Genomic DNA, 24633 nt, shown 5'->3' with positions numbered 1-24633 from the left:
AGGAATTTACCAAATGCATTTTCAGGACCTACACAACAGGTGACTTCCTGAATAACGGACTAACCATGGTAGTCAAATAATCACGTTTTTCAAATGTGAAAATGCCTTTATCCAACATAATGAATTAGGCTAATGCCTATTAAACAAAACAAGCCTGGCTGGTGTACAATTAAAAACAGACCTCTTGGCTGTATAAAAAACCCACTGCAAAATGAGGTGCAAACCCAGAACTGCTGCATCTCCCCACCCGGGGTGTGACACGGTGTGTGACAGCAACAAATCTTTATGTTCTTATGCTATTATTTATAATTTTGACATTTTCATACTAACCTGCTATATAACTTTTATTTTTTAATGTGTCTGACTCTGCTTTCTTTTTTTATAGTATTGGGCAATGGCAACAGGTCTGTTAGTTTGAAACAGTTTAGCAGACCCTTCATAATAGTGCATAGCCTACGTAATGTCTGATTCCCAAATATGCCTCAGTTATGGCTACTGTGTGTTAGCACCTGTGAACTTTTGTCACAGATAATAAGTGGAAGTTCCTGTCCAGCGCCATTGACAATCATAGAAAAGTATTTCCAATGTTGGACTCCCCCTTTGGATTTTTGCTGACTGTGTACTCACCACGCTTTAGTACAATTTCTTGTAGCTTATAACAGCCATGACAACTGGCGGATTTGATTAAACTAAAGTGAGTGACATGTAACTTACTGATAGGCTAACTGGCCATTTGAGACGCAAGAATGATTCTGGGGAAATCATGAATGAATATCATTCAACAATTGCACTACTTTAGATGGTGAAAACATAGTTTTGTTAATTTTTATATGAATTAAATACGGAATAATTTTGTGACACTGGGGCCCGCAGATTTTTCACTGACCGCACGCTCCCACCCACAGTAGGAACAAATTACTGTCCCACTGGACCAGTGGGAATCCTGCCCCAATGCAAACTTCTACTGTCCAGAATGATGCAGCAAAGTATTGTGGGATAATTTCCAGTGCAACTATGAAAAATCTTTATAACCCACTTGTCTCAGATTTAGTTTAACCTATTTTTAATGTGCCCATGCCTCTAGCATAGATCGCCTCTCGCTAGTTCCTAGTTAAAATCAAAATATAAAGCTTTGAAAGAATGCTGAGATGCTGTGGTGCAGCATTGCACACAGCACGATGGCAGTGTGTGATTAGCTGAGCACTTTAGAGTGTGAGACTCACATCCGTGGCTAATAGTTCTTCAGCATCATCAATGGAAAGCACAGTAGTTTCACCCTGGGAGATGAAGGCGTAGTCGTAGGGATTATTCGTTATGAGCATCATTTCTGTTTGAGAGATGGGTAGAAAGAGAGAAACAAAAGATAAGAGAGGATGCATCTGATGACTGGCTGATCACTGGCATGTTGGCATATCCCTTCCTGTACTGACCTAGAAGTTCAGGCTTCTTTTGGGACAAGATCTGATAGAAGATGTGATAATCTCTCTCTGCCTTCAGCTGAAAGGTGACACGAGACTTCTCTAGGAGGTCTTGCAAAGAGAAGAAATTAACACCACATGATCACTGTAAGTATGTGACTGTGTACATGACTAGACCTAAAGCACCTTTGGAGCATGCACTTTTCACAGGACTTACAGGTCTCTATGTCAGCTGATGCCAACTTTCCTCGTGTATCAAAGTGGATTCGGATGAATTTACCCTGAGTGCACAGAGTCAAAGCATTCAGTTGCATTTCTTCTGGCATTTTCTTGCATATTTATTTTTCAGTTTATATGTACAATATCACAGCAGGACACTCACGAATCTTGAGGAGTTGTCATTTCTGATGGTCTTGGCATTACCAAAGGCTTCCAGAGCTGGGTTGGCCTGGATGATTTGATCCTCCAGGGTACCCTAAGATAGAGCAGACAGAACAACTTAAAGGCAACTGTCCATTACCTCTGATGCAGTGTGTAACTGAGTATATGTTTGAACTATCTTGCATACATATGTTAGGTTTAAAGTAGAAGAGCATATGCAGGTTCATTGATACTCTACTGAAGAACAGAGTTCTGTGCTTTTAACCTTGTTTTGGGCAGCCACATCTTTCTTCCCTCCTCCAGCAGCAATGCTAGCAAAATATTGGATGACTCTCTTGGTGTTCACAGTCTTCCCAGCACCAGATTCTCCACTGGAGACGGAAGCATCATTGAAATGTCTGATTAACTGACAAGTGATCTTGTGTTACATACGTGTACATATAATCTCAGCACCTTTGTTTTTCCACTTGAATGGGTGGTTTCACCTAAAGAGGGTTTCTCTTGTCTTGGATCAAACAATCTTCAAATTCTAATTGTTAGCTAGGCGTGGTTCTGCAGAGTAAGGGAAGACTCTGACAGAATTGACAGTGTTGGTTAATGTAGAAGCTTTGTGAAACTTACGTGATCAGGATAGACTGGTTCTCACGGTCTGTAATGTTAAAATAAACAACGCCGATGCATTGGTACTGAATAAATGATTCAATATGCTGTAATGAAACTCATTATATTCATAGATAATATACAGCTGCAGCCCTGTCCCAATTATGACTGTTGTAGTCCAGTTTTACAGCAAAGACAATATTGTGTGTTTACCTGTCAGCATGTACTGATAGGCATTATCAGAGATGGAGAAGATGTGAGGAGGAGCTTCACTCCTCTTCTTTCCTCTGTAAGCCAAGACCACAGACTGATCGTACACTGGCAGCCACTTGTAGGGGTTGACAGTGACGCAGAACAGCCCTGAGTAGGTCTGAAAGAATGGCATTGAGCAGAAGCAGAAATTTGGACATACCAGGAACAGCATATTCTTCTGAAGACACAAAGACCTATTTCTAATGAATACAAATGGTAAATTTAGTTAGCGGACTATTGTGACTGTTTGAATGGCAGGTCTACTTTCACTCACATAGATCATCCAGGCTGCATAACGCTCTTTGAGGTTGTAGAGCACGGCAGGCTCGTGCAGGAAGGTTAACATAGCCATGTCCTCAATCTTGTCAAATTTGGGAGGGTTTTGCTGGAGGAGCTGGGTGTCTTTGACTGTCACAGTCTGTTGGAATGACATGAGAAGCAGAAGCAAGTATGGTCCTCATTGCCCAGGTCTGAGTTAAACCCAGTACAACAGCCCCAACCCCCTCTCTAATCATTAATCATCAAGTCTTATGACAAAACATATGTGTTCAACAGCTGTGCCCTGAACAAGTACCACTGGCAAGTTAATAACCATGCTGCTGGAGTGTATATTGAATAGTCTTTTTTGTGCTCCTAATATACCAACATAGCACAAGGAGAGGTTCAGCCTGCCCAGTGCACACAGCTCCGATCCCTCATGAGTTATTTCCCCACTACGGGCGGTGACGTCGCTGTAGCAGCCTCGCTGAGCGTGCCCAGCTCCACTGCATAAGCATAGGCACGCCTTTGCATAGTTTTAGGTTTCCTATATCGTTTAATAATAAAAATGTATTTGGCTGTGTTTCCAATTACTGTGATCCATTGTGAAAACACTCCCACTGCAAATGCAGAGGCAGGTGTAATTACTGATATCACTGGCAGAAGGAGCCACTGATGCACTCACCTTCCCATTGATGGTCTCCACGGTGACTTTGTCTCCGTCACGGCTGGTGATGGTAGCCTTGATAAACTCCTCCACTGGGTCGGGCACAAAGCACTCCTTCTTCATGTCGAAGATGCGAGTCTGCGCCTCCAGACGCTCCCTGTCGGACTTGCGCAGGTACGGGGCAGCAACCCCAAACACTGACATTTCTGCATCTCCCATCCTGACTCTGAGAGACAGGTGAAGGGAATGAGCTTCCAGCTACAGTTAATATAACAATGGTATAAATATTAGCTACTGTTACACCATTCCTCAGGTCGCAAGGTGGGAACTTACACAAGGTGTGCAACTTTGACAGATGGAAGAGTAGAGTGGAATCTTCACAGACAGATGATTCACCTGGAGAAAGAGAGAGAGGTTACGGTAAGCTAACAGTACGAATGGGGTCTTTGGATTGTGCCACTAGAAATCGTTACAGACAGACACACAGAAGGCGGTGAGTGACAGGGGGATGCATTGGGACACGCATACTTTTGGGAGGTTCATACCAAAGCCAGGTCAGGTGCAGATGTGCTGTACAGCTGAACCCAGTATTTAACCGGGATGAAATATATACTCTCTGCTGCTCTGCCCTATAAGGCCAAGGGCACGGCTACCCTGAACCCAACCCCCAATATCCCCAAACCCTACATGGGTGACCTACTGACTCCCCCTCCTCTTCAAGGACAGGCTATTGTCTCTCTCTGCTATTGTGCTGCTCTCCTCCCTCTCTCTCTTGGACCCCATTGTGACTGTCTGGGACATTAGCCAGGAATTACAAATATCTGTCTGGTGAGTCATGTACCAACACACACCCTATGCCCCCTGCCCTCCAGTCCTCAATTCTTTCTCTTTATGGATCATCCCTCTCATTTTCTCAACCCCTGTCCTTATCGCTCATGGCTAGACTGTGGAGGTAGAGGCCGCACATCATCACGGTCGAATACCTGTGTCCCTCCTTCCTTTAAATCTTTCCTCCGCTCTCCCCCTGCTTTCCGAGGAACACAAGGCCATTTTAGGCAGCATGCCCGTTGGCAGGGCCTTGGTATTAAACACCTAGCGCTGTTGTTTTTATCTTCTCATTAATGTTTATTTTTAACTGCTGTCAGTGCATAATTTCACACATTCTACCCTGTCTCAGCATTGCTAAACAGAAACACTGGCGTGTTAACACTAATAACAATGATGCTTGAGCAGAACTGAATGACCTTTCCATAACTTCCAATTAGCACTATCTTCGTGAATAGATCTTTAGAAATTATTCCAGTGCACTTGTGTGTTCTCATCATCTTTACATCCAGAGTTGTGATGTTTCTAAGTATAACTAGTTGTATGTGTTTTATGGTGCTGAGCATGTATGTTTCACAGTGGTAGTGAGGTAGTCCATTTGATTCCCTTTATGCAGTAAATAGCGACATAGCTCAGGAGGTAAGACCGATTGTCTGGCAGTCGGAGGGTTGCCGGTTCAAACCCCGCCCTGAGCATGTCGAAGTTTCCTTGAGCAAGACACCTAACCCCTAACTCCTAACTGCTCTGGCGAACGAGAGGCATCAATTGTAAAGCGCTTTGGATAAAAGCGCTATATAAATGCAGTCCATTTACCATTTACCATTTCATTGATTGTGTGAATGCCCTCTGGATGCTTAAGTGAATCCAATACAGGGAACCTGGGACTGTTCTGAAAAAACACATTAGTGCACTTTCAATGGCACATGTGCACCACACTTCAAAAATTGTTGTATTAAATTTGTTTCTTCAAAATAATTTTTCCAGCATGGGTATTATTTTGCATAAGCTTATGACGAGACTGTATTTCAGCATACAGAGCATATTTACCTATTGGGATTTTGTTCTCCAATGCCGAAAGTGCTGCCAGAGTATAAGGCCGCTGTCCACTGTTGAGCCAAAGCACAAGCTAATGCAAAAGTAGGCTGCTACAGGGCTTACAGGACTACAGGACTTCTGACCTTCCATTGCATCGCCAGGGAGAAGAATTGTGGCATAGGTCCCCTCAGTACCATTCCCTAAAATGTGCTTCCATATGGCTCCTGTGTACTTCTACCACGATGGTCCAGTCATTCTTATGTGCACATATCACCTACAACAACATGCAATTATACAGCAATTATGCAACTTGCACTACAGAAGGAAAGGTGTATAAGAATTGAATTGTATCCGGAGGTACCAAGCAGAGGTGCGTTCAACGGCCTAGTATAATTGTGTGCTTACGTACAGCGCTTGCTTGCCCACCAAGAAGTGAAGAGTTGAAGGGTCCACGGTCAGACTGTAGATAGTTCTCATCAGGACCCAGCCGTGCTTTGTTGTGTCTGGAACCAGAGGGTGGTGTTCTGAGGAGAGAGCTTTCAGCAATGATCTCATACACTCCACACTGTAAGGTGGGGACATTATCTGTGACATTTACATGAGTGATAAGGGCATCAGGGACAGTATTATGCCAGGAGTGTTTAGAGAAAATGACTGGTTCGGAAATGTGAACCTGGGTTTAGGTCCCAGGTGGGAGGTTGTTTTTGTTACATGGAGAAGACTACCTGGAATACCTGTATAAATGCCACATTAAACCATTGTTTCTGCTAAGCAAGTTAATAAGACTTATGATATTGAGCTCTGATATGAGCATTTTAATGAGGTTCACTCTGAAAACACAAGAAGCCATATCTCTGTGAAGGTAATTGTTGGTGACTTACTCTGGTTATACCAGCTAGGATGTTTGTTGTTGCATCTAATTGAGCATGATCTTGAGGAACTGCAACAAAAAAAAACCCTGAAGTTTACTCTGTTGTTTATCGTGAACTGTGGAATGCAATTACTGCTATACATAACCATTTGGAATTTCACCATATCAATTTAGTTTGTGACCTTTCAGTGTAAAAATTTTGCTAACTCTGAAAAATCAAACCTGTCCTGTTGTTGCATGTTGTGATCTGCGTAGCCAGTGCCGACCAGTCCCATCCAGAACACAAGCCAATGACCTTCAGAGCAACACAGCACACATTCTCTGGTGGGGCAATCTAGTCACTCATGCCAGAATACCATGAGCACCTTTGAGGTAATGTCACGCCAACATGCTTGTGAGAGTGTGTTAATCTTTGAACGAATGTGGTCTGACAGATCTAGTGTAGTGCTTTTATAAATCTTGGGTGACCAGACATCCTAGACCTTTCTTCTTTTTGGGACTGAAAATATCCATCCAGGTGAGATTCCTTATTCCTAAAAATGTCCTGTCCAGGTTTTGCTTTGTTCCATAGACTGTATATAAACAAATAAAAAGACTTATGTCCATAACGCCCACTCACCCCTGTCCTCTTTTTTGAAATTCAATATATGGTCACCCTAATAAAATACAACATATTTCTGATGATGTTCTGGGATTTATGGGTTCATAACAAATTATTGCTTGAATTTACTTGGAAAATGAATGTCAGATACAATGACCAGTTCAAGACAAAACTTCGATTGGCATCAACATGTCTCCAATGAGCTAAAGCTCAGAAAAGTTAGTTGTCTTGAATTAAGATATTAGCTCAGTGAGCTTAAGGCTTTGTCGAAGGCATGTTACTCAGACCCATTACATAGTAGCAAACTTAGAAAGAAGGTTTGTTTAAAAAGGATATCTAGGCCAACACAATGGAAAAACATTTGTAGTTATCACATTTGCATTCACCTAAATTAGAAAGTGTGCATCAGGGTTCATTATATCAGTTTGTACAAAATTGAAAAATAAAGAAAGCCAATTACGTCTGTGTTTTAGAATATGAGTGTACAGAGGAGACAGAGACTCACTAAGAGACAAGGAGGGCATGAGGGGATTAGGACCTGAGAGGCAGACATCAGACAGAGAAGCGTTGAGCTGCTCGTGACATTGTGGCTCAAGGGTCAACGAGGCGCCAGATTAATTTATCAGCCCCATGAGGGCGATGAAAGAGGCCGTGAGAATGACACTACTCTCCAGCTTGCGCCTTCTTCTGTCCCCCCCTCTCCCTCACTCTCCATTTTCCTCCCTCCGTCACAGTCAGGATTTCACTTCACATCAGGGGACAGAGGGAACCAAGGCTTCAGCTGACTGTCAGTAAGGTGGATGTATTAGGAAGTCCATTCCTGCACTAGAACAGTAAGCTATAGAGCCTGGAGTTCCTTCAGTGTCTGTACAGCTGTGCTGCAAAATATTACTTTTGTAAGATGGTACAAGATAAGAATGTGTGCCTAATAAACAAATAAATGACATTGCAGGTCTCCTCTGTGAAAAAAAAAAATCTTTACATTTCCATTGAGGGCATTGTAGGGCTCAAATGCTAAAGTACAGACAGCAGGACGGGCATTGTGCCTTACTGCAGTGGGATGGCTCGTGCCATTATTATGTTTGTATCACCCTTTAGTCTGGCACCAGCCTATGAGCACTCGGTGGCTATTTCAGTTTCACACAGCTGTCCCTGCTGTCAGTCAGGGCCTTCCTGGGGTGGGTGAGCTGTAAGCTCTAGTGCTTAAAGTCTCTCCAGAGACCAGGTGAGATCTCACGTCTCTGATCTGATGACTTTCAAACACTACAGTTGTGGTTTGTGCAATTAAAGTTATGACAATTAAAAAAAAAAAAAAACTTTACAGCCTACTCTGATTTAACTGCCTTGAAGACACATTTATTATAAATATTATATATAATGATTTTTCATTTAAAATCCTGGTTTTAGGATCCACACTGTTCAGGATTTAGAGACACATTCAGCCATTTGAGACCTCCTCTCTTGTATGTCTACTATGTTTGTGGTGTGTTCCTCTTGCAGCTGTGATAGCTGCTGTTCCATGGTCACTGACAAGCTGACAAATTGCACCACATTACCACCAGTTGGCTTAAAAAAACAGCTATGCTTACTACAAGTGTTAATTTGCGATTATCTTTGTGAAGCAGACACACCCTGTATTGAGCCCCATTTGCATAAAAATTGTCATTTATGGTGGTGAAATTTCTGTAGATAACAGTTTAAATATGCATGACCTAGAGAGCGCACACTGTTGCAGTTTCCCTGCTAGTGCAATTGTGTGCACTCTGGATGCTTTGTGATTCGTACAAAATATTTTTCTGGTACATGTGGTGCTTTAACAGGTGCGATCCTTCTGCTGAGTCCCCCATATAAATTCTATCCATTACCTGGTAATTAATATTACAGGAGTAGGACTATAAGCTGAAAGATACAAAGTAAGGCAAGTATAAAAGTAAGTATAAAACTGGATTAATGAAGATTTGTTTTTCCTCTCTGAAGTATAAAGAAAAGAGAACAAACCTCATCAAACTGTTTGGCAAACAAGTAGCATGCAATGCCAAAGCCATTATTTTGGATGCTGAATATTGCCACCATCCAGTTCCAGGTACTGACTGCGGTCAGCCATGTGATATTTCCATATCACTTCTATTTATATCACTCTTTATCTTCCCTGCAATACAATATCATTGTTGCTTTGTTCACATACTTGGGTATAAGACCTTTGATGTGTGTGTAAACCATATGTGATAGCCTGATGAGGTCTGAGTGTGTTGTACGAAAGCTAATTTTTATTTATTCTCAATTTATTTATGTAATGTTTTTTTTTCCATTTCTATTTTCAGATAATGTATGTGTAGGTTTATATATATATATATAATCCTGTCTGCATCAATAAACATTTCACTGGCATTGGAATTTAATTTGGACTACCACAATGGGCTAATAACTCAAAAAATGCAATTCAAAAAATTATTTTATTAATTTTAATGAAATGGGGGTCTCCTCCTTTCAAAAATGATCCATACTAAGAAACTACTAGAGCAGGAGTGTCCAATCCTATTCAAAAAATGGCGATAGTGCAGGTGCTGGGTTTTGTTTTAGCCCAGCACTAAGACACCAAAGTCTACTTTTCAAGGTCTTGACTCGAGACCATGTTCACCTGATTTGTTGAAACGGGTGCCATAGTGTTGGGCTAAAACAGGGCACTACTGTATTAGAGCAAGGCAGCTGAAATATTGCAACAATCCAGATCTCACAAGCAATGGTTACCCTAAATTTGGGGGGCTTCAGTTTCTCCATTAGAAAAAAAGGTAGCTACAGGAAAAACTTACAATCAATATTGAACAGAAAGTAAGAGATAGAGTTACTGATTTTAAATGTTTGTCCCAACAATTGAAGGAATAAAAAAAAATGGAGCTAATGCATTAGAAGTCTTCTGTAAGTAAAGACGCCAACAGATTAAAATAGACTCCAGAGCTTCAGACATTCAGCACATTTCACCCTTTTCCATGAGGCTCAGAAGAAATATTATTTGCATTGATTTAAAATCACTGCAGTTAATTAGAACTGAATACAAGAACCAGGCAAACTGAGGCAAAAATAAATTCACTTTCTAAATGTGAGAAATGTGTTCGACACATGGACCATTTACTGTGCTAGGGTTGAGTCAATGTGAGCACTGTCACCGCTTGGCTGAACACTTCAGTGTATGACGCTTTGGGAGCCTGCACACCATGACTGATTCCAGGGATCGGAAACAAAGATAAACGGATCAAGGACGGGTGCTGACAGAAAGACGAGGGCTAGGGGCAGGATCAGAGATAGAGCAGGAAAGAGATCCAGAAATGCCAGATATTTAAGGGTACAGCAGCTGACCAACCCATGGCATTGTGAACATTCTTAGGGACTGACACAATGGGGGGTCTGCAGTGACACACACACGCTGCAACAGGCAGACTTTTAAATCAATTGTTTTTATTGCCTTACCAAACACACATCTACTCTTGACTGAACTCACAACTCGCAATGATTCTGGCACATAAACAGTTGATAGTCTGAGCCCTAAATACTAAAACCATGTGTGAAAAGACCCCAGGGCTTTAGAGTCCTTTGATCCAGCCACTGGCATGTGGAACACCAGCTGATTCCACTTCCCAACCAACCAATAGCTCTTTTTTTAAAGTTACGACCAGAGAAGGAATGAAATTGAAATCAGAAACTGATTCTCTCCCTATGCTTGAAGTACTCTGGGTAAGGTTGGCATAAATATATAAAATCTGAAATATACTGGACAGTCCTCACTCTGAGAATAACAATAATTAAGTCCTAAACTTGCACAGGACACAGAAAATGCAAATGCATTTTTGCTGAATATAGTCAACTTAAAACATTCAAATAAATTCTTGAACAGATTAAGTTCCCCTTCAAACAGTTCAAGGAAACTGGTTTCCACAAACCATATGATTAAACAAATTTTTTGGTTTAGTGTGGAAGCTGTAACTAGAATAAGTAGTCTTGATAACTAGAATTCTCCAGTAATGACAGCAGTCATAGTGACAAATACACTGCTCTTTACAGGTAGTTTCTATGGCGGGGCTGCAGAAAAGGCATGGCCCCGCAATGCCAGAAGAGGAGCAGTCACAGAAACTGTGCACACAAACAGCAAGATCCCAACGGGAAACTGCCAGAAGGGGAGCTAGCCCAATCACCCATGATAACGTTAAATAACTGCGACTTGCAGTTCACCCCAATGGCCACATGGTGGAGACAAGATGCTTCCGTTGAAAAACTTGTTATTTACCCATATGGCCACATGATGAAGACAAATTCACGATCATCACTGGTTGTTCCTATACAGTTCCTATACAGTTCGACAGCACGAGCCAAACACAAGAGCCACAAGCCCACGGGTTTTGAACACAAAACATCCATACCCACCTTTTTACACAAGGTCTTTTTATTTTTTTTAATTTTTTTTCTAATTACAGATTTTTTTTAATGGGTTAAAAATAAAATAAAAATAAAAAAGCAAAACAAAACTTTTTTTTTTTTGTTCAAATCCTCTTGTCCCCACAGAAAAACAAAAAAACAAAACACACCTCACCGCAGCCTCCCAAATAAAGGCCCTGCTCCCTCGGTTTTAAATAACTGCTGCCTTCGCCCCTTCCCCGTCTCCCCAGTGAGCCCTCAGGCCTAGCCTGCTCTGAATGCAGAGACGCGAAGGGCCTCAAACCCTTCTCTGTGCCAGCCTGCCTCAATTAAAACGGCAGCCGTCTGCTTGGATCCCTATACAAAGGGATGCCCTATTCTCTATACAAACTGTGGTTGTTGTATGTCCTGTGGTTGCACCTTGTGAGTGTGTGTGTGTGTACGCGCGCCTGTGAGTGTGGATGTGTGTGTGTGTGTACGTGTGTGTGTGCGAGTGTGTGCCTGTGTCCGCGTGTGCACGAGCTCAGCGCTTGTGGTTATAGTAAACCCCCCCTGCTGTGGGGCGGTGGTCGCCCTGCCCCCCGGCCCCACCCCCCCACATTGACAGGATTGGGTGAGTGTGGACAGCGGGAGCAGAGAGGGCGAGAGGCGCTGCCGAGACAGTAGGGGGCACGGTCGCCACAGGAGAAGGGGGGGTGCTCAGCCTCCACTGGTCCTGAAACCTGAAACGACAAGAAGTGGTCTAATATCCAGAGAAAGAGAGATGGGGAAGAGGAGGACAGGTGCAACCGCAGTAGCAGAGGTTGGGGGGGGGGGGGGGGGGGGGGGGATCAAGCCGTGCATTTGAGGAAGGGGAGGGGGGGGGGGACACTTTCCAACTAAAGACAAAACATGGAGCATCTGAATCCAGTATGACCTGTGGGAACACTGAGGGTTCTGCTCACTGCCAGTGACAAGTGGGGGGGGGGGAAGAAAAAAATAAAAAACTGGAGGGATGGAAGGAGAAGAGTAAGGGAAAGAAACAAAAAGAGAGAACACTGGTTATAACTGTTCAGAGGGTGAAGTGGGGGGGGGGGGGGGGAGAGAAAGGTTGATTTCAAGAAAGATACAAAAACACTCCCAATACAAAATATTTCAAAAAATGTAAAATAAAAACAAAACATTTTTTCATATATATGTATATATATGCATGTATGTACCGTGTATACATACATACGTAGTACAGCTGCACATGAACTTTCTGTGGGCGGGGTGAGGGGAGCCGCAGCCAGACAAGGACCCACATCTGCAGCCTGACATTTCATCGTCCCCCGACACACCGGCAATCTGTACCTTACCAGGGAGACTGCACCAGCGAGCGAGCGACACACACCCACACACACCCACGCTACGGCCAGTCTGTCTGTCTGTCTGCCTGCCTGTCCACAAGCGCTGCGGGAGAGGGGTCTTTTATTGGTCTGTTTTATCCTCTTGTTTGTCTTCCCTTTTTTTTTTTTCTTTTTTTTTTTTTATTGGGGACAGAGTGGGGGGGTGGGTCAGGGATTAGTAAGGGGAATACCACGATGTCGTTCGGCCTCGGCCCCTGAAAAAGAGAGAGAGAAAAAGAGGGTGAGTTTTTTTTTGGTCGGCTAAGAGAAGACGGACACTAATTTCTTTGCAGGTGTGTGCGTGCGGTGTTGCCATCTGAAGTATACAAATTACAATATGAATCATCACATATAATAACATACGTGATTTACCTTTTCAAGTGGACTCTCCAAGTTAAACTTAAGGTTTTTTTAAGCTTATAGTAATTGTTTTGCTAGAACAGTTGGTAGTGAAATGTCTTTTTTGTATATAAAGTAATTATTCATTTGAAGTGGGTGGGGGGGGGGGGGCGGGGAGAGTGAAAACACCCTCTCCTTCCCTCTTTCTCTCTCTCCCTCTTTCTCTCTCCCTCATTGTGAGGCCAGCTCTCCTGAGGTCACTGCTGGGGAGAAACTGAAGATGGACATTCCCCCACCCCGCCCAGCCCTTCCCAGTAACATGCACATACACATTAGCAGATGTTGCTGTTGCCTTCCATTCTCAAACGTATGCACACCCTATGGCTCTCACGCACGCACAAATGCACAGATACACACATGAACCAGGCTCTCTATTCGGTCCAATGTCAGGCTGCAGGAATGAACCCTGTGCTCTGGAAGTGACGGCTGGTGAGAGCGTGAACTGCACTTTGGAACATAGTGGCCGCTTTGGAACACAACAGCCTGTTATGATTGGCTATAGCTTTGCAGAGCAGCCCAGCAGCACCACCTGCTGGCACAGTTTCAGTATGACAACGCACAGCCGGCTCGCCTCCCACCAGCACCTTTCAGCTGTGACGGTAAGAGCAGTGAAAAAGGAGCCCGGAGAGTAAGAGGAGTTCAGCAGGTAAGTAAAGGCTGCCTATCCATGTGCAGCATGAGCAGCAACTCAGACACACAGACCGGAATAACAGCTCCAGTTTCTCTGTCTCTAGGAGGCAGAGATCGGCCATGTCAGGCCAAATACTCAGCAGATAAAGTACCAATACCAGCACTTAGCACAGGAACATGTCAGGGTTACTCCTGTACAGAGACATGCAAATCTATACAACAGATGGACATAAGCATACAGTATCTATGCAACATATAAATAAATACATTTATTATAAAATATAATGGTCCTTCCCTCACATCCTCTGAATCGTGTTTCAGATCTTGCAATCAGGAAAACATTTATTAAAACAAGGAGAGCCTTCAATGGATTTTTAACAACATCAGTTTGCCTCATCAAGGACACGGAACACAATGCATTTTAGGGTTTCCTGATTTTAAGTAATTTCTGTATGTTCCATGTAACTTATGTATGGATGTTCTAACAAGAACTTCATAGCACTTACCAATTTGTAGTAAGTTACGTAATTTAGGAATCTCTAAATCCAGTTTCTGTCATTTTATTTCTTTATGTAATAATGCAAATTGTTAATTTTATTTCTTGTATGCTGGCTACTTCACCTGAAATTCCCTTGGGGAAAAATAAAGTTACTCTACTCCATTCTGTCATATCATCATATCCTCTTCCCCAAGGCATACAGACCAAGGCAGCCTCTCAGCCTCCAAAGTTTACAAACTGGCCATGGAACCCTTGCAAATTCATGTCAAATTCACAGAGGCTATGGCAGCTGTATGAGCAACAGAAAACACCTGTGCCTAAGCCCAGTATATACAAGTCAAAATGTCTGTCAACCAGGAACTTCTCTGCATCTCAAACCTGTCATTAGACAGATTAACCTAAATTGCACTGGACTTGATTGGCCACCCAGTGTTGGGCGCCAGCCTGTCTGTGTCCCATTAAAGTTTGCACAAATAAATACATTTACTCACCCTGCTTCAGGTGCGAGAGCTCCAGCATGAGGACATGACTGCATGCGAGAGCACACCAGCGCTCATCTGAACGCCAGCCTCATCTACCACAGGATGTGTACCTGCAGTCATACTCTGCAGGGTGTGTGTGTGTGTGTGTGTGTACGCATTTATGCACGTCCAAGACTCTCAGTACGTATATGTGTCTGTCCTCTGCATTAGTGCAAAGAGACAAAACAACTGAGCTCATTTGCTGTCGTGAGACTGAGCGTGAGCTCATTGGCCGGGGGAGACCGTGCAAGTGGGCTCATTGGCTGAGTGAGACAGTGCAAGTGGGCTAATTGGCTGCGAGAGTTTAAATGTGCGTGTGCAGCGCTCACCGGAAGGCCCGTCCTCTTCCTCTAGGGGGCGTGTAGCCACTGTAGTAGCGCGAACGGGAGGAGAAGTTTCCTCCCCTCGATCGGAAGCGAGCCCTGGGAAAGCCGCGGTCTGTGGTGCTGATGCCTGGCCTGTTCGTCCGCTTTGCTCCCACCTGAGAGGGGGAGGAGCCTGTTAGCCACGCCCCACACCACTTCTCACACACTTCAATCTAACCCTCCCCAAAACATCAGAAAGGCCGGTCCTTCCTGCAGGCACACACAAAAGCCCTGCCCCCGCCCTCACCTTGATCTGTCTCCCTCTGAACAGAGACTCGTCCAGGGCCATGGCTGTCCGTACAGACTCTTTGTCTGAAAACTCAATGTAAGCAAACCTGAAAAAGAAACCAACGAACATTCAACAATGCGATTATAGTAACTCAAGACCTCCCATGGACCTCCCTCCCCTGAATTTGGTTTTACATTCAAGACACCTGTGCTACACAATGACAAAATATTAGAATAATAGACGTTTCACACCATTTACAAACTTTGTGATTCATAAATCATGATTGCTGCTGACTGTACCATAAACCTTAAACCTACTAAAGGGGATGCAGGAATGAATGGAGCTCCAGGTCCAGAACTGTAATACTTTAACCCCCATGAAAATATTTTTTGTTAACTGAAGGCCACTTCACACATCTTTTTCCATTTATTCGTGTTTGTAAAATGATGCCCTTTCCATGCCAGTGTGTCACCCTTCAGAAGCAGAAAGCAGGAGGCTGTGAGCCCGTACCCTTTGGGGTGTCCGGTGAACTTGTCGCAGAGGATGGTGACTCTGTTGACCGAGCCGCAGCCGTGGAAATGAGCCTCCAGCTCCTCCGCCGTGGCGCCGTAGTCCACCTGAGGGAGGCACAGGTGACAACAGACCCGGAGACGCCCCCCTCTGCCCAACAGGTGCCTCAGCTAGCCGGGCTGCCGTATGGGGCTAGCCTTCATTAGCAGTGCTAATAAAGTACCGCCATGTGGCAGTGTGGCCAGAATGCATAGCTTGAGGCAGAAACTCATGACACTTCCATTTAAATCAATAATGAGGCTGTTTACTACAATGCTGGATGCCTCTGTGATGCAGCAAGGGTAATGATCACTGCAACCCATCACTGTCACTGCTGACTGGGAACTAATGGGGATGTTTAAATGGCATCGCAACAACAGTCAAACAACTTTGTAAAAGCTTCAATGCACTGTCCTGTTCACTTCATACATGATGGTATGAAAACCCTACGCTGCACCGGTCACAGCTAGCACATGCGTACGAGAGAGCCTGTGCAGAGAGGAGTACTCACGTTTCCTACGTAAATAGACCTGCCGTCAGCCTCCATCTTCTCCTCAAGGGACATGATGACAGGACCAGCTACAGGGAAAGCGGGGCATCCACAAAGCACAGCCATCAACAGACTGCATTTTTCAATCTTTGGCACAAGTCAAGCACCAATACAGCATTTCCCAGGTGTGCACTGATTAAGCTGCAGGGAAAATCCTCTGACTCACTCATCTTCATTCCGCTTCCTGGAGGGCTGCAGGGTCTGCTGGTTTTTGTTTGCCTTACTATTAGCAACCAAATTAAATGTGTAATCAACAGCTTTAACTGATCAATTAAGTGCAGAGTTAACATCAAAAGCCAGCAGACCCTGAGGCCAGACAGGACCAGGAATTAAGATCAGTGCTCCAGCTGCTGCAAAAAGAGAGTACCCACAGTAGAGGGAGAAGAGTTTACACCAACTTCCTCCCCTCATTTATACCACACAAACACCAAATTCACCCCAGACATACGAGTGTGCACACACACTTACCTCCATACACAGACACACACCAACCTCACCCCAGACCTATAAGTGCACACATACGCATACTCACACGTGCACATACGCGCGCACCTCAACCCAAGGTAAGCACATTACACCCCTTCCTCCACTCTTACCAGGCGGAGGGCTGAGATTCATCTGTTTCTCCACCTCGTTTTGGAGCTCCTTCAGCTTCTCTGCTTCCTCCTCCATCTCTCTCACCCGGGCTTTGATAGCCTCCAGCTCCTGCAGAACACACCTCATTTACACACAAACAGCAACACTTAAAGCACCGCAAAATACAGCCACATGGACCATCAGTTAGAGCTTTGCCAGAAAGAGTCAGTCTCCAGCCGCAAGCTTCAGATGGCCTGGAGAATACTGGTCAGTACCTGTGCATCAGCCAGTTGGACAACTGACATTGCAGAACGCGCTGGAGGGGACAGCGTAAAAATGCGGGACACTGAATGAATTTCTGCAGTCAACATGTAATAACTCTCTGGGTAACCTGTTGGGCTGTTGGTGGGCCCATACCGTTAGGACACTATATCGGTGTGTGACGCACCCCACAGCAGCACTATGGCATGCGTACACATACAGACAGGCAACAAATTAACGTAAAAAAACAACATGGTGTCTTGGTAAGGTGTTGGGCCACCACGAGCCACCAGAACAGCTTCAATGCTCCTTGGCATAGATTCTACAAGTCTCTGCAACTCTACTGGAGGGATGGAACCATTCTTCCAAAAGATATTCCCTCATCTGGTGTTTTGATGATGCTGGTGGAGTGCGCTGTCTAGCACGTTGATCCATAGGCATTCTCCCATAGAACTGGGTTGAGATCTGGTGACTATGAAGGCCATAGCATATGATCTACATCATTTTCATACTCATCAATCCATTCAGCGACCCCTTGTGCCCTGTAGATGGAGGAATGGCCATCCTGGAAGAGACCACTCCCATCAGGATAGAAATGTTTCATCCAAGGGTAAAGGTGATCACTCAGAATAACTTTGTATTGATTTGCAGTGGCCCTTCCCTCTAAGTGGACCCAAACCATCCCAGGAAAATGCCCCCCACAGCATAACACAGCCACTGGACCCCCTCACTGAAGGGTCAAGCATTCAGGCCTGTATTGTTCTCTTGATGTACATGACTTTAGAAAATTTTCAAAACTTTTTTAAATATTCAACTTTTTTTGTGGTCACTCCATAGAGGATCACTCATGGACATTTAATGCGATGCTTTAGTAGGACACATGCGCAGGTAGTCACTCATTTACAGACTTTTAGTAGGATGCACTTCCAACGACACAAGATTTTTAAGCACAGCTTTATCACCTAACGTTACTTTAGCTAACCGTAACCCTAAAATATTAGCGTTTCACCTACTTTAGTTAACCTAGTTAGCGCGTACGGATGCTATCCTGCACGCATGAGTAGGAGCTACGGACACACAGCTACAACCCGCGTACGGATGCTATCCAGCACGCATGACTAGGAGATAATGACACACAGCTACAACCACCGATACAGATGTAAGGAAACACGGATGCTACAACAACCGATACAGATGGACCACACGGAGGACCACAAATAACGTTACAGAGGTGAGGACATGCCATAGCTAGCTAGCTATATAGGTGCGCCATGGGTCTGGACGGTTTCGTGCTTCTTCTGAGCTATGCGCCCTCATTGAAACGCATTGAAGCTTGAGGACAGTGCCAGTTGGAATTTGAAGCAAGGCCAGTTCCTTCAGGAATTGTAACCTTTCTAGTTGTTATTGTTATTATCGCTATTGTTACGTATGCCAGGCGGAAGATGCTCAACTTATCTGTGCTTTGCATGGGAGGACAGCTGCCTATTTTAAACTTCCCCAGTCACAGAGAAATGTGTATATTGAGTGTAAACCTCCACCGTGTTCATACATTACACTAGTCATTTAGCAGCTGTTAAAGCAACTTAGAGAATAAATTTATGAAGCACAAGCTTTCATAAAATTCTCATAACATCTCTGTAGATGGTGCACGGTTGTTGCTGAACACGCTGTCAGGTCTACCAAGCAGGGCTATACGCCACACACATTGTGTTAGGTCTACTGCCTGTAAAGGATGATCCCTCGGTATGACTGAGGTGAACATATCCCACAAGCCCATCACACATCAGCCTGGGACAAGGCAGCTTAGCGGCTCCGCTCTACGTTTCGGGGTAATTCTATCTCCCTTTCTTTCTGCTGCAGTGTCCTCCATCAGTGCAGCAGAGCAGACACACACGCTCTTCTGAAGGGCGTGTTCAGGGCCTCTGCCGTCCAATCAGCTCTCCTGCGCAGATAGAGGAAGACTCCTTGCGTGATGGAACGGGACGTGAGGCTACTGCTGCTTACATTTGGCTTGGCAGACGCACAGTCAGTGTGGTAGCCCACGGGTCTCACCGCAGCCCTGTATTGGTGCTTTAAGAGGACAAGTCACTCGGCCCCTTGGGGCCTGCCTACCCTTCCCAATCCTTGCAGCACACACAAGCGTTTTCAACGCTCCACAGCATTGTCCCTGCGGAGGACTTGATTGACTTAATTAGCTCCACTCGGTTACGCCTGGGGACCTCACGCCCCTGAAGAGGATCCAGACTCGTTTTACAGAGCCGCACTGCAGAATACGGTCCGGCTACAGCTGCTGCCAAGCCCCATGCATAGCCTGAAGCGGCCAGGACTTGAATTGTGCGAAAAGTACCCAACCCGGTCACCCATTCAAGTAAAGATGAGAGTGGCTTTGAATTACACCAAAAAAAGGAAGGCCCAAGATGGAGAATGCAAAATTGAGCACAGGTTCATTTATGTACCTGTTGCACACACATCTGTCGTGCATCTGTTTCTCAATAAAACATGGTGCCTCAAACAACTGCATCCAACACACAACTGCAGCAACTACCCTACCTTACTGGTCCAATCCCCTGTCTGTAATGATAAACATTTTTATCAAATGCAAACCACGATCAGCAACTCAACCAATCAGTGTAACGTAGCCATTCGCATGCACACAGTTTATCACTGCAACGTTAGCGGTCCAACAACTGTTGACGGTTAGTTTCGACGTGACGTTTAACGCACAATTCCCTATCAGAACTCATAATTAACGAAAGAAGCAGTCTTTCGGTTGTGGACGTTGCTAGCCAACGCAGAATGGCTTTACTCCACATGTATCAATACGGTCGGACACCAGCAGCATGCCAGCACTATACGTGCAGCTACTCCCAATAAAAGCGCACACAGACCGTCTGCCCAAACGTTTACGACCACAATGAAAAAATAAAAAGAACCACAGAACAGTGAAATTGTCCCGTCCAACGCGCTGCAATCAACTCTCATCTCGCCACCATGCTAAAATATTTTGCGTACACCTTGAAAAACCAGCTCTGGCTAACGTTACAGGTTATGGTCGAAAGAGGAGCGGCATGATTACCGTAGGCTGTTGTCTGCAGCTGATAGTCTTTCACTGCGGCAGCGACTAATGGCGGCCTGTCCTATCCCCTATCCTCGCCAGTCTCTTACATTTTCATCTGAGAACATTTTTTGCGACCCCCCCCCCCCCCTCCCGGACGGCGCAGAGAAACTGGCGCCACTGCTGCTCCAACATGGCTGCCGACGCCACGCTCCGTGACTGCACGCGCTGCAGCACAGCTGGAGCCGTAATGGCTGAGGATTCAGAGTGGAGGTGATTGTAGCTGCATGCAGAGTAAAATCTATAAGGAAAACACCACAGCTAGGTGATCTAACGAATTTTATTCTACATTCAGACACAGCGCCACATAAAGCCTCCTAAAGTATGGTCCTTCCTTTTTCGCTACAGCTTTTTACAAACTTAGCCAATGGCTACATTAGCTTGTCGACACTCACCGGGTCCTCAATAGCTGCATCTCCTTCTTCTAGTCCAGGCTCGTCATCGCCCACGCCAGTGTCCTCTAACTCTGGATGTCCTGGGTCTGAGTCCAGCAGCGATTCCTCTGCTAGCCCGTTTCCGAACTCGGCCATTGCGCGACTCCCTCCTGTCCAACGCGCTTCGTGCCTACAGGCCCCAACTCACACAAGGAGACAGACGGGTGGCGGAAAGCTGTCCAACACCGCTAAAATGGGGCCTGTTTCGGTTTCAAAGCTGCAGAAAACGGTTACTCTACCTAGAAGAGGATTCGTCCTGACAGACTTGGTCTAGTTTCGGTGGACGTGCTTTGATCCAGAGAAATTATATTTTACTTAAGTGAAGACGACGTGCTATAAATATAAAAACGAGGTTTCTCCCCTCCAGCACCTTGTGTCCTGAAACAGAAATGGAAGTAAAGGGGCGGGACCTAACGTCACTGCGGCCGCAAAATAGAAATTTCATTGGTCTGTTGAACATTTCAGGGTGGGTCTTGTCCTAATCTTTACTACCTCATTGGATTGTGGGTTGCTATTTTCTCCCTTCTTGCCGATTTAGCCTTGCTGTGTACACAATGATTCGACCAGACGAATGTCAAACATAGAGGTCTTGGGCAAATTAACTTTTTCGTCGTACGTACGTGTTTTTCAGTTCGATCTGTATTGACTGCTCGCTTTTTATCAAACGTAATTGCATGTTATGTTTGTAAAAATTTAAACACTTTGGTGTTGAACATTTTTTTGTACTTTTAAAAATGTGTAATACTTAAAAACATGAAGTCATTACTCACATTTCATAAAATTCATAATCGTTATGTTTTTATTTTATTTATTCAATCACTGGTGGTCTCGACCACCAGTGCCATCAGGGGGTTAAAAAGAGATCTGCAGCTAAAGAAATTCGACTGCGGCGTCCTTTCAATGTTAAAGGGCTATGGAACTATCTACTTCTGTCACCGCGGGCGTAAACTCGCACTAGTTTTCTACACCGGAAGTGAATGCAACTTTAAAATGTATATTACTAAATATATTTGAACACAAACATGGATCAGTAAGCACGTAAATGTAACCTGAAAAAATGCTTTAAATTCCTCTGTCTGTACAAATTAAGGGATATAAGTTAAAACAGAATTTATTTTCTGTCTTATCTCTATTCTCTTCTATCTTATAGCCTACGTTTGGCCGTGTTGGTAGATACATTCAAATGAAGAATTTAAACAAGATAGTGGAATGTGTTTGTTTTAAAAGTTGATTAGTCATTCACGTTATGTGACATTACACTGGTATGCAGTACAGTAGAAATCATGGAGCGGATTAATTTTTTGTAAAATGGTAGGCTGGCTTAACAAGCACATACACGAAGGCTTACTAGGCTACGACAATGCAGGGGAATTTCCAGCCTCCTTTATGATGTGGGAGTGTTCAAGCGTCCTTCAATAACACAGACTACTCACAAGTATAAATACGCAAGCGTGTCATGCGAAATTAGTCAACTATTCAGACTTAATAAGGGTGCTAAACACCGAAGGTGCAAGGCACCATATTGCTACTGTACATTTTACATTTGCAAAGCACCATAGATGCTTGACACCCTACTTAGGTCTGAATAGTTTACTCTTTTTGCATGACACACTGAGTAGCCTGTGTTAAAGGGTTGATCACTTTTTTGAAACTTGGCATACTGATAGAAGGTAAAGCCATTATCCTTTTTCTCCCATTTTGGTTTGATCGGACCAAGCTTCTAGCACCACCATCAGGGCAATTTACCAATTTTCAAAGGGCTGGTTCTCCCACACCATGTGACACATACTGTTGTGAAACTGTTATCAGAAGAAGCAACTGGTCCTTGAGAACAAATTTAACTCAAAGACCCATAACTTCTGCTATGATGTATTTTCTGCCAAGCTGAGTTCTCTGAAAAACCTACTTTTTGAACCAGTCCTAGGTTGTTTGTCCAATATGGACCAAACTTTCTTTATTGGATTTCTTGGACTTAATTATTTTTTTTAAATCAGAAAAATTTAAACCAATACAGTTGACAGACTTATATGTAGCTGCAAAAACTGACATGAAAGTTAGTTCAGTCATACACTCTGAAGTTACACCAGGCTACACCCACTTGTTTGTAGTTTAACTTCATGAGGGAACTATACTATAAAAATGACATTGACTACTGGTCCTAAATGGTGTGTCTGATTGAACAAACCCAACTTTGTGACACTCGTGGCTCGGTTGGTTTTTATATAATGAAGTTCATTGTCCAAACAACATGGCGGACACAGGACAACAACTGTCCAATCAGGACAGTTTTAGGAATCTTAAGGCTGGGTTTAGTTGGGCCAATTTGAATGAAACTTCTATGACTGTAGAGTGCTTTGGGCCAACACCAACCAGAAATTTTTTGAGTCTGACCAGCCTTTGGAAGACACTACAGTAGTTGAAAGAACACTTTGATCTTCAGCAGTGCATATCTGACATCATTTGACCGAACATCATCAAATTGGAACTATCTATTGCATACTGTTTAGTATGTGGCATGCAGGATGCAAAAATATCCTCCATATCATCTTCCAACCAAAGCTGTGCATCATTTGGGACAAATATGTTTGTTTACTTCCTGAAAAGTACGCTCCCGAAAGTACTCAGCAAAAACCTGGAAGTAAGTATATCATCAAAACATTTTCAAGTTTTTGGAAGTAGGCCAAACCCTATGGCTGCCAGAGGTCAAAGAGTGCACAGGAATCAATGCATGCAAAGCAATCCTCTCAGACCATTTGTCCTATTTGAAACAAACCTAATGTTTCTGACTCTTTTGAAACTGCTGATCACTAATTATCAAAAACATTTTTATAAGGCCACACATAAAGGTTACCAGAAGTCAATGCCAGCTGTGACTTCTGTGTAGGCCGTATCTTCTCAATGCAATGACTGATCTTGTTCAAATCTGACCAGAGTTGGTACGGATCGCAGTTAAAGGGCATCCCTCTTGTGCAATTTCCTGTCGAAACAGGAAAAGGAGACCTCCTTAACGCTTTTGATGACTGCAATAAAACTTCAGATATGTGTTAGGGATCAAACACAGAGCATCTCAGCATGCTGTACTGGACCCTTCCATTAGCACTACCGTGTGGCCACATTTAGAAGCATGCACACTGCTTGCGCTTTTCCTTTACAGCCACGAAACCTCTACTAATGCATCGCTGCTGCTTCACCCAAGGTCCAACGCTAGCAGAACTTGGTTCCCCAGGGGCGCAGTTTTGTTTGGTGCCCATAGTCGCTGCTTGCAGTTATATTTTTTTCTCATTTGAAAATTTGATAGCATTAAACAATGGCACATTCCCTTTTACTGTGACATAAGGAAATTGAATTGGTCATAGACTTGAGAACCGGGCAATGTTTGAGAGGATAAGTAATGCTGAATGGATTATGTACAAGTTTCTCCAAAGCATGTCAGGCAAACAGCAACAAAAGTGTGCATGCAGCCAAATCCAAACATGTTAAAATGCTCAGTTAAACTGACAAACTGGCGGGAAAATAGGGTAAATGAACAAATCAGTTTTGTTTTTTTTGTTTTTTTTTTTCAAAAAAGTTACAGGTTTTATTAATTTCTCTGAAAACCAGAAACATAATGGAGATAAAACACTAAATAAAGTTTACAAGTGAGAAAAAAGAAGCTTAATCAATAGCCATACTGTTCCAGATATTGCCAACACTGTCACCATTATTGTGGATTTTCACATGCATGCCATTTTGTGCAAGATTGAAATTGCCACAGAATAAACTGGTGCAATGCAATAATAATTGTGGCAGTGATGATAATAACAACAGATAACAGTAAAAGAAG

General features: G+C 43.9%; 2 protein-coding genes across 6 annotated transcripts in view; both read right to left on the bottom strand.

Annotated features, from left to right (window-relative positions):
* The window catches only part of LOC118233064 (myosin-7-like), a 17752-nt gene extending 13584 nt beyond the window's left edge, over positions 1-4168 (bottom strand). The window contains exons 1-11 of one of the 2 annotated variants that reach the window (XM_035428389.1): positions 4122-4168; positions 3910-3972; positions 3595-3802; positions 2926-3069; positions 2613-2769; positions 2421-2448; positions 2065-2170; positions 1801-1893; positions 1636-1699; positions 1431-1529; positions 1224-1327 (exon numbers count right to left, since the gene is read on the bottom strand). In XM_035428389.1, coding sequence (XP_035284280.1) covers positions 1224-1327; positions 1431-1529; positions 1636-1699; positions 1801-1893; positions 2065-2170; positions 2421-2448; positions 2613-2769; positions 2926-3069; positions 3595-3795 — 996 coding nt within the window. In that variant the 5' untranslated portion in view covers positions 3796-3802; positions 3910-3972; positions 4122-4168. Of the gene's footprint in view, positions 1-1223; positions 1328-1430; positions 1530-1635; positions 1700-1800; positions 1894-2064; positions 2171-2420; positions 2449-2612; positions 2770-2925; positions 3070-3594; positions 3803-3909; positions 3973-4104 lie in introns of both variants that reach the window. The other variant, XM_035428391.1, reaches the window with a different exon arrangement.
* A 7279-nt stretch (positions 4169-11447) lies between these two features.
* LOC118233068 (polyadenylate-binding protein 2-B-like) lies at positions 11448-21227 on the bottom strand. Of its 4 annotated transcripts, none has more exons than XM_035428408.1 (7): positions 20772-21227; positions 17021-17142; positions 16386-16453; positions 15836-15942; positions 15344-15431; positions 15061-15212; positions 11448-12037 (listed from the first exon to the last, which is right to left on the bottom strand). In XM_035428408.1, the coding sequence occupies exons 1-7, from the start codon at positions 20789-20791 to the stop codon at positions 11839-11841; spliced, it is 756 nt and encodes a 251-aa protein (XP_035284299.1). In that variant the 5' UTR covers positions 20792-21227; the 3' UTR covers positions 11448-11838. The 4 variants fall into 4 exon arrangements, with proteins under 4 accessions (XP_035284299.1, XP_035284298.1, XP_035284301.1 ...); XM_035428407.1 differs by having other exon boundaries at positions 17021-17129; positions 20772-21224; XM_035428410.1 differs by lacking the exon at positions 20772-21227 and adding an exon at positions 20338-20474 and having other exon boundaries at positions 17021-17129.
* Positions 21228-24633: the final 3406 nt, after the last annotated feature.

This window comes from Anguilla anguilla, chromosome 8 (genome assembly GCF_013347855.1).
Source record: "Anguilla anguilla isolate fAngAng1 chromosome 8, fAngAng1.pri, whole genome shotgun sequence".
Taxonomy (NCBI): Eukaryota; Metazoa; Chordata; class Actinopteri; order Anguilliformes; family Anguillidae; genus Anguilla; species Anguilla anguilla.
This window is presented reverse-complemented; position numbering and strand designations above follow the sequence as displayed.

Bases quoted from the DNA above. Each gene is read 5' to 3' on its own strand.
- LOC118233068 (XM_035428407.1), bottom strand. From the start codon at position 20,906: ATGGCCGAGTTCGGAAACGGGCTAGCAGAGGAATCGCTGCTGGACTCA. The intron at 15,213-15,343 runs GTGAGGGCGGGG...TCCCCCTCTCAG, and splicing joins TCAGAGGGAGACAGATCAAG to GTGGGAGCAAAGCGGACGAA. The intron at 12,038-15,060 runs GTGAGCGCTGCA...TTGTCGTTTCAG, and splicing joins GGAAGAGGACGGGCCTTCCG to GTTTCAGGACCAGTGGAGGC.